This window comes from Gavialis gangeticus, unplaced genomic scaffold (assembly GCF_001723915.1).
Source record: "Gavialis gangeticus isolate Ggan-Ray unplaced genomic scaffold, GavGan_comp1, whole genome shotgun sequence".
In the NCBI taxonomy this organism is placed as follows: domain Eukaryota; kingdom Metazoa; phylum Chordata; order Crocodylia; family Gavialidae; genus Gavialis; species Gavialis gangeticus.
In genome coordinates, this window is record NW_017728991.1 from 1,111,607 (window position 1) to 1,121,280 (window position 9,674).

Below are 9,674 nucleotides of genomic sequence, written 5' to 3' on the forward strand. Positions count from 1 at the left end.
GGGAGTTGGAGGGGACGTGGGGGGGGGCCGTGGGGGAGAGGCGGTGTCATCGTCCGCCCAGCCTCAGTTTACCGCGGCTGCAGCCCGAGCCCATTGGTTGCTCGTCGTCCTGAGTGCGGCTCTCTACCTCTTCCAGCAACTGAAGCAGCAGCGGGACAAGCTGAAGCAGTACCAGCGCCGCCTGCACCTGCAGCTGGAGCGGGAGCGCGCCGTGGCCCGGCAGCTGCTGCGCGATGGCAAGAAGGAGTAAGTGGGGCCCTGCATCGCGCCGTTTCCCAGCAGCCCCCACGCCGGGAGCCATGACGGCGGGGGGCCCGGGTTTCCATAGAGGCCAGCCCCAGCTGGCTGCGAGAGCTCGCTTGGCTCCTCGTGACTTAACTGACATTAGGGTCCCGTTGGCCCCGCGCAGCCGCAGCCTCTTGCTTGGGGCGACTGTGGTTTGGCTGCTCCTGCCCTGTGGGGCAAAGGTTTCTTTCCGTTTCTTCCGGCCGCGGGCCCACGTGGTGTTTAGGGTCGCGGCAGGGAAAGGCGGGGAGCCGCTGGTGCGTTGTCTGGCGTCCAAAGACATCAGTCAGTGTTGGGACCCTCCGTGCTCGTGCTCTCTTAGCCATGTTGGTCCGAGACAGAAATGCAAAACTCTCAAACTCTTGGCTCAGAGACGATGCCTTTTATTAGACCAATCAAGCAGCTATAGAATAAACGATACACTTTTTTCTGATTTCTTAGCTGGTGTGATGAGTGGCATTGTCTCTGAGCAGAGTTGTACATTTCTTGCAGTCCCCTGGCGAATGCAGTCTGGTTCTCCAGGTTGTTTACCTGGCGGTATCTTTGTTTTGCAGCCGTGTCTGCTCCTCCTTTCGTTGTTCTTCTCTGATTAGTCTCTTGATAATTAGGCTCATCCCACCAGACGCCTCCACCCAGACAGGACGCATTTAGGAATCCCCCAGCCACCCTCACCACATCTTTAGGCTTGACACCGAGAGCGACGTCAGCAAGGCCCAGGTTTAACTGGATCTGTAGCTGGGATACGTATGACCGAGCCACCGTGCTTGTTGCCTGTGCCCTGTGCCGTCGTGGTGCAACATTATGACCGGGATTTGTTGGTCTTGTATCACTGGGTGGATCAAAGGCAGAGGGGACAATCTTCAAGGCAAAACACTTTTAAAAAAGCATGCCCTGGCTTCCCTCAACCGAAATTGCTGCGTGGCATCAGCCCTTCGTTCTTTTGTGAGGCTCCTTTCCCTTTTTTCATTTAGCTGGGCTGTCAGCTGTGCGCTCCCTACTCCTCAGGCTGGCTTTGCATCCTGGACTTTCTCTCCTCCATTTTGTAATTAAAATAGAGGTGCAGAGCACCCTGGCCCAGGGGCAGCCTTGCAGAGAAGGTGCTCGGTTAACATTTCCGTGCGGATGGGTCTGCCTGCCAAGCCTGCTCATCACATTTGGTCCTTGTTAATATCTGACATTTCCCATCCTTCCTCGACCTTGTAGGCTTGGGTAAGCACCTGGTAATCCTTTTGGGGCTTTTCCTTGCCTACTATCAGCACCAAAAACATTGCCTTTGCATGGGCTTGACCATTAGCCCCACCCCCATCACCCAAGAGAGCTTGGTTAGTTTCCCTTGTGCCTCCTGGAAGCGTTTTGCAGCCCACAAGTGACAGGCAGGGGCAGATAGGTGCAGCTGAGCAGCCTACATGAAGAGCGTTCTCGTCTTTTGTACGCTAGATAAGGATTTGATGTGATCCATGCTAATCCTCTGGAGCAGCAGCACGCTCTCTCTTGTTCGTGACGTGCCGTTTTCAAAGCAGGCCTCAACTTCTCTCCTCTGCAGGTTCTCAGGGCAGGCTTGTCACGATGGTATTGGACCACCTTCCCCAAGGCTGTTAAGCAGCTTAGCCAACATTGGTCACCTGTTGTTTGAGCTTGCGTTTTCTCCACAGTAAGAGGAAAGTGCAGTCGTGTATTTCTTGCAGCAGGTTTTTATTTTTGATGCGACTGCATGGGTGGTTTTAAATCCATGTTGGAGAGGTGAAGATCAAATAACTACCCCTTGCACTTGGAGCTCGTCATTGAAAAATATGTATATTATTTATGAACGGTTGCCATCCTAGTATTTGTAGTTCTATGTATCCTGACTAATGGAGCTGGAGGTTGTGAGGTTTCTGGTGGCCCTTTGTTTCTGGGTGAATTTTTCCACGTTTTCAGGCCCGGGCCCAAGGAAATTCCCTCACAAAGGCAAGCTTTACTGGTGTCGTGGAGAGTTCCACTGTGCTAAAAGTGTCTCTACCGCTTTTTTCCTGGGGTGTGAGACAGACTTTTTCATGTTCATTGCTCTTCTTGAGATCCTTCCTTCTTAATATTCCTCTTCACTGGGAGCCTTGTAAGAAACTTGGCCAGGGTCAGGGCTGTTGCTATCATGTTGGCCAGTGTGCTCAGAGTTTCCTTGTACTTACCAGTCCATCTGTGTGTGTCTCTTGTCTCCTGCTTAGTTTTTAAGTTCTGTGGAGCTAGAACCATCTGTCCTGTTCAGCACCCTTTGGTGACTGCAACACTGCGATGGTACAAATAGTGTACATCTGCCTAATTTACCCATCCTTATAACCACTGTCCTCATGGGAGGAGTTCTGTCCTTGCATTTAAGCTGTGGCTTTACAGGGACACGAATATCCCCCCTGCTTGTAGCACAGCTGTGGTGTGATCTTGTCTTTGTTCTGAGACTTCTTTCTACTCTTTTGTTCCCTCAGAAAAGCCCTGTTTTTGCTAAAGAAGAAGCGCTACCAAGAGCAGCTCCTCGATAAAACAGAGAACCAAATCAGCAACCTGGAACGTATGGTATGTGAGAGTCGGTGGCTGCTAGCAGCGAACAGCCTGCATGCAGCTGGTTAACTAGCCTCTTTGGGACATGCTCACTTCTGACCAGGTGTGATTACGTGGCGCTCCCCTAACGCTACAGGGGCCCAGTCCCTCAGGGGTCATGGTTGCACTGTGATGGTTCTTAACACAGTTCTAGGTCCTAGTGTAAACTGGTCTTTAACCATCTCTCCTAACTAGGTACAGCAACGGAGCAGTAGTACAACCTTTTCCCATGCCCAGGCTTTGCCTCAGTTTTAGGGAGGCCATTTATAATGCGGATAGAGTACCGTCTTGAGAAGGGCATTCAGACTTTGGTCCATGCTAGGACTGACTATACGGAAGCCAGTGAGCCCTGACTGCAGTGCTGTCCTGGATGCTGCACACCAAACTGAGGGACATTTTTACGTACTTACTTTTCATGGCAGCTCCTAGGGATGAGGCATGGATTTAAACTTGTGATCTCTGAATGAAAGGCTGCACATCCCACCTGCGTGAGCCCTGCTGTCTGTTTGAGGCCTGTGTATTTGGGGAGTGGGTGTTGATAGTAGCATGACCGCTCCTGACCCATTTGTATTTTTGTTCCTATGGCAGGTCCAAGATATTGAATTCACCCAGATTGAAATGAAAGTGATTGAAGGCCTAAAAATTGGCAATGAATGTCTGAACAAAATGCACCAGGTACGTATGGCTTAGAGAGCTCACAATGCCCTCAGAATAAATGAGGCACAGTTCTAGATGTTTGTCCATGCGTCCTGTATACCGTTCTCACGTGTAAATTTTGAACGTCTCCTCCTAGGTCATGTCGATAGAAGAAGTGGAAAGGATAATAGATGAAACCCAAGATGCCGTGGAATACCAGAGGGTTTGTATTGTGCCTGCCTGTGGTGGTTCTGAGCAGACACCCAGTCATGCAGCATTTGTAATGGGGACCCGCTCTTGCTACCAACTAGGCTGAGACCTGCCAAAACTCATTCCAGAAGTGACCAAATTAGGGTTTGACTCCAGGCCTCATACAGCAAAAGGCCAGAGCATTGATTCCCTGCGTGTCACAAGCCCCCGATCACCACACATCCGTTGCACTGCCTTGTGCATGTGTGTTTCTTGCTGTAACCTGCAGAGCTACTTCTGTTTTATCCTGCTCATTGGCTTATCTGTCTTCCTCACAGCAAATAGACGAGATGCTGGCAGGCAGCTTCACTGAGGAAGATGAAGATGCCATCTTAGAAGAACTAAATGCCATTACTCAGGTGAGCCTTAATTTCATGCTCCAGAAATTACTTTTAATCCACAATTTTCAAGTGGCAGTTTTTTATCAGGGGAGAGGGGTTGTTTTGCCTGTGGAGATGGCATTTGACTTGATTTTGCCAAGGAGAGCTTAATTGTAGCTGCACATGTTCATCAGCAAATCGGTACTCAGGAGATTTTGGAACCATGCTGAATATTTTCAAGGGTGATGTTTTATTTCCTCTCTGCTGTGGAGAGCAGTCTGCTGTATCAGGGCCCCTGACCTTTCTGGGTAATAGTCCCAGCTTTCCAGACTAGGACCTGAGTTGTTCCAGCCCACGCTTGTGGCTTTGTATTTATTTGGTCGTGTTCTCCTTCTGTCCGCCCTGTGGAGCTGTGGCTCGTCCAGGTTCTAGGGTGGAGGTTGCAGGAAACCTGCAGTCTGTTGAGACTAGGACAGTGGGGATCCTCAGCCAACTCTGCCAGAAGGAGATTCATGGCTAATCTATGCCCGCAGCAAGCAGTGTTTTTGAAAGCCAGGTCTTCCCTGGACAGAACTAAACCCCATTGCCCCAAGCAGCCCAGCCTTCTGGAGCTCTGGGGGCACATGTTATGATGTTCTGTTTCCAAACAAGCTCAGTGCAGAAGTGTGGTAGCAGGGTCTTTGATCGGAAACCGGCACATGGCTGAGTGTTGTGTGATGTGTGCTGTATCCTTACAGGAACAGATCGAGCTCCCTGAGGTTCCTACACAGCCACTCCCGGAAGAAAAGATCCCAGGTAGATCTTGTCTCTTTGCTTCTATATCTTCTGCTTCTCGTGTGCCTTCTCACTAACATAAAGGCAGTGTGTGGGCCATTATCCTCCTCCGCCTCATTCACAGGCTTTTGAGTGACTAGGGTAGTTTTGGCACAGACTGTGGAAGTCCCCCTTGTGCACGTAGTTCTGTTCAATTCAGCCTAATTCTGACTTGCAGTCCTCTTGGTGTCCCAGCCCCCGCTGCTGTTCACCTGATGCACCTGCTGAGTGTACTGCTAGGCTCCGTTACCCTCTGCTTGGATCTGCTCGTCTTGAATGACAATCCTCTACTGCAGTGAATCTGTTGGGCAGTGGAGACCCTTAATACCTGTCCTGTTGGAAAGATCACTGGAGTTCTTGGTCCCCATCCTTCCTCGAATGTGGGTTCAGCTCAGGAATCTATAAAAGCAGAGGCCAATGCTGCCAGGCCAGCTACTTTAACAATACGAGACTCTGGTTCAAATCTAATCTGTCTGGTTCTTTGTATATTCTTAAACCAGGCCCATCCACAGGGTCTGTGAGCACCCTGAAGTCTTGGAACGTAAGGCCCATGGAGCATGGGTTCTGTAGAGATGGTGCCTCCGGCCTCCAGAAAGGGGCTGCGTGCTGGCTCGCTCCTGAGCCACCCAGCGCAGGGGATGCAGCTGTGCAGCTAACTCACTAAGTAGGTGAAAAGGGAGAAACAGCCCAGATGTGGCCAGTCTGTAGCCTGGTTTTGGGGAGGAAGGAATTGGAATCCTATGCATGTGTCCTTGCTGAAGGGCTGCAGAGTCTGCCCTTGGAGATGGCTGTGAAATGAGGCTGGAACCAGTCAGGGGTTGGTGAAGTGACTCTGGTGAAGGATCGGAACCTCCTGCAGGCTGCAGAACAGGAAGAGACCGACTGCGGGAGGCTGTTAGGTCCAGGAGAAAGGAGCCATCTTCTTTGTGTTGGAGTCTGGCCATAGGAAGCCTTGTTATGGCTGCGGCAGCTGGACAGCAAATGTGGGTCAGCAGAACTGCGCTGTACCCTGACCATAGCCTGTACTGCATTGTAGTCAGACACTGCAGCTAACCACAAGCCCTGCTTGTTGAGTTAGGATCAACTGAGTCCCCCGGAAGGGTCTTGTAACTGGTTATGGGACAGCTTGTTCAACCAGCGCTTCCAGGAAACCGTCTGCTCTGGCAGGGTGTGTGGCTCAAGGCACAGGCTGACTGTGGCTCTTTGCTTTCAGAGACTCTTTGCAGCAGGTAGTTGTTGAAACCTTGTTGGAGCTGCTTTGAGCAGCCTAAGGCAGACAGGAGGATGCTGGATAAACAGCATTATTCTTATTGCAGCATTTAGTACATTTCCCAGGTGCTGCCTAAGTGCTTATCACTCAGCAGAGGAAAGGGAAATGGTCCCCTCTCTCTGCTCAGACTTGGCCCTTATTTTCCTGTTCAGTAACAAGTTTCTCTTTCCTCCACAGAAGCATCGCCAGTCAAGGTCAGGCCAAAGCCAGAACTGGTGGCAGCATCATAATTCCCACCCCCAGGGATTTCCCCGAGTAGCTGTCACCCAGGACGGTTCAGAATCCCAACATGCACTGGCAGCAAGGAGCGCCTTGCCAGCGCCCCAGCTGCGCTGGGTGGGTGTACTGGAGCAGGGTTCCCTGCACAGCATGGGGAGCCTGGCCAGTTCTCGCTCTTGCTCAAGATTATTTTCTAGTGCTTTCTTTTTTTGTAATTTAAATTCTGAACTCACTCAGCTGCGCTGTCTCTGGATTAGACAATGACTGTAACACTTCCAAAGCCAAATGCTTCCCGCCGGCCTGGTTTCAAGTGCAGACCTGTCTTTGCAGCCAGCGCTGCCCTCACTGTTCCTGTACCTATGAGGGCCTCCTCTTGGAGCCGTGTGCGTGCATTACGTGGTTTGCACAGGCAATGTCCTGCATCGGGAAGGGGCTGGTGTTCTCCTCAGGGCCTTCTTGTTCTCTTGTTCTTCTCTCAGCTGCTCTTGCCTGGTTCTGCTTGTGGAAGGGGCTCCACTGACTCCTGTCCCCATCTCAGTCACTCTAGCAGGCAGGTTACTGGGGTCTGAGGAGAGATCACAAGGTCATGGGCAGTTTGCAGCCAGACTGGAAGGGGCCACCGCTTCTGAGCTCCTGTGGGCAGTGACAGGGTCTCGTGCCAAAGAGGAAACTCGCTCAACAGAGCGAAGAAAGGAGTCGTAATACTTCTGCAACTTCTGTAGCTCAAGCCCCCATGAGACTGTCTGCCTCTCACTGAATCTCATTCAAAGCTCGTTTACATGTGAGACCAGCCTGCTCTTCTGGGCCAGGATCTCCACACTGCCGACAGGGCAGTTGGCTGCAGCAGCAGTAATGAGAGAGAGACTGTTCCAACACGAGATGGAAAAGACCCCGTCTCCTGCCAGGACATGAGTCAGATGCAGCAGGGAAGGATTCCCGTGCCGACTGTGCTCTGCCCACTGGCCTGCAGACGTCTCCAGAGCTGCACATGGCTGAACAGAACGGAAGGTGTAGGAACTCGATGAGCTTCCTGAGAGCAGAGCCAGGATTTTCCTGCCTGCAGTGCTGCCCCAAAGCTGCCCTATGCCTATTCTGTGGCTGGCCCACGTGTTGTCTGTGCCACATGCAGGTGGACGGATGAGACGTTCTGCTGTCAGCTGTCCTCCCTGCATCTGTTGCTTCTTGCTTGGGCGGTGTGAATGGGGGACGGGTTCTACACAGGAGCGAAGCATGTAGCTTCACAAATTATCACGCTGAAGGTTGACTTCCTCCTCTGAAGATGGCAAAGAGTAAGGGCCAGTTAGTTCCAGGACTTGATAAACCTGCTGAGGACCCTTTGCCCTTCCTGTGGTATGGGAGGGCACAGCCTGGTGTGGCTGTCGGAAGGGATTTACCATCTGTCTTGAACCAACCTTCTGTTCTCAAAAGCCTCAGGCCAGCTAGCGAGGGTGCAGCTGGGTGTATCCATCCGTTGGAGCTAGCGCAGTCCCAGGCATCTCCAACAGAGGCTTGTCAGCTTACAGATGTGGCTCGGGCTAATGCAGCCTGTGGCCTGCTCTCCCTTCCGTGAAGGCGGACCCTTCGTTTCCACACTGAGGCATTGAGACGCACGGTCTCTGGAGGGCTCCTTGGGTGCTGCTTGATGACAGGGGAACACATGACCTGGTGCTAGATAATAAATGTTCCCAGAGACTCTGCAGGTTCCCAGAGGACAGTGATGGGCCAGCAACAGAAGTGTTCCTTCAGAAGGAAGCTTTCCCTTCATTGTTGGTTTCCAAGGGCTGAACTTTTTGAGCTCTTTCCTGCCAGGGGTGCAGGGTGGCTGGAGTGTCAGGCTCTCCAGGCCATCTGCATTAGATCCCCAAGTAGCATTTCCCACAGAGTCAAGGTACCAGCAGGTACCCTGGGCACCCTTGGCCTCATGGCTGATGGATCCCTTTTCTGAGTAGATGCGACCTTACCAGTTGGTGTCTGGAAGAAAGAAATGCCACCTCTTCCTGCAGCTGACAAGCCATGACAAAAGCAAGGCCCTTTCCATGCACTCATCTGGAGTAAATGCCCAGGCATTGCCCCACCAGTCCTCTTTGGAACAGCAGCCGAGCTGACCCCGAGATGAAGGCAAGAGATTCTCCATTCCTGTCCCTCATGCACCTCCCCATTTTTTGTAAAAGGTTTTGCTTTGTTCCTGGTTGTAGCAGCCTTTGAATATCCTGTAATGGACCACTAGAGGGAGGCCTGACCTCATCCGAACATCACTGTGGCTCCTTTTCACTGCTGAACACAAGGTTCTCCCAGTCATTTTAACCTCTTGCTAGCTGCCTTTCTGCTGGCTCCTTTGATTTCGCCCCAGCTAACCCCTTCTGGCTAATGGGAGCGCATGCTGGGTGATTACAGCGAACTCAAAGGAGGGGTGTTTTGCACTGGTGCAGTTTTTTCCCCCCCTTTAGTATTGTGAACACGCTCCATTAGGCCGGGCTGTCGCGTATCACTGTGCTCGAGGAAAGGGAAACACTTTTTATGCTCCAGTTCCTGTCTTTAGCGAACGTCGCAGTAACAAGAGAGATGCAAGCGAGGCAGCCCGAGAGGGGTAGCACAGCTGATGTGTCAAGTGCCCTTAGCTGCCAGTCAGGGAGCTAACTGTTCTGCTTACCCTCCATGACCTCCTGCCCAAAGCTCTGTCTAAGTCTCCAGCTTGGCTGAAGACTCATAGCCCAGGCAGGCAGTTGGGCTAGCACCGGAGAGGTTAGCGCAGCCCTCTGCTTGATGAAGGCAGTGTTGTGTCGTCTGCTGAACACTAATGGGAAGGTTTGAAAGCAGATTGCCATCAACTTCCTGTTCTAGTCCCTGTACCAAACAGATTGTACTGTGTGTCCTTGAAAGGAAAAGCCAGGAGCGGCGTGTGACCTCTACAATGTGCTGTAACAATAAAGTGTTTCTAATGGTTTCACCAACTCATCTCCTGCAATGGCTGTTGTGATCAGTGCTTTGAACGATCAAGAGACAGCCTCCCTCTGCTGAGCGGGGTGAGAGCTGGGTAGAGACAGGGTCACTGCTTGCCTGCCATAGCCCAAAGCCAGCCCTGTTTGGAGCTCAGGCCTGTCAGTAAATGAGTGACATCAATGTGACTTCTGTGTCTGGGCAGGCTTAGTGCTGAGGTGGAGGGTGGAGTTGAGGGTGGAGAAGGGCAGATGCTGTGTGAACTCCCTCGCTTTGCTCTGGTCTGGTCGCTCTCCCCTGCTCTGATCCGTCGTGTGTCTGATGCAGTCTGAGACGAGCCGGCCTGAGAGCTGCTGGGCTCCCAGCTCGGAGGAGAG

At 52.0% G+C, this 9,674-nt stretch overlaps 1 protein-coding gene across 1 annotated transcript in view; it reads left to right on the plus strand.

The window, feature by feature from the left end:
* The window catches only part of CHMP6 (charged multivesicular body protein 6), a 16,433-nt gene extending 7,122 nt beyond the window's left edge, over positions 1 to 9,311 (plus strand). The window contains exons 2-8 of the mRNA XM_019514976.1: positions 6 to 246; positions 2,742 to 2,829; positions 3,442 to 3,528; positions 3,647 to 3,712; positions 4,017 to 4,097; positions 4,796 to 4,853; positions 6,319 to 9,311. Of these exons, the coding sequence (XP_019370521.1) occupies positions 6 to 246; positions 2,742 to 2,829; positions 3,442 to 3,528; positions 3,647 to 3,712; positions 4,017 to 4,097; positions 4,796 to 4,853; positions 6,319 to 6,371 (674 nt within the window). The 3' untranslated portion in view covers positions 6,372 to 9,311. The remainder of the gene's footprint in view (positions 1 to 5; positions 247 to 2,741; positions 2,830 to 3,441; positions 3,529 to 3,646; positions 3,713 to 4,016; positions 4,098 to 4,795; positions 4,854 to 6,318) is intronic.
* Positions 9,312 to 9,674: the final 363 nt, after the last annotated feature.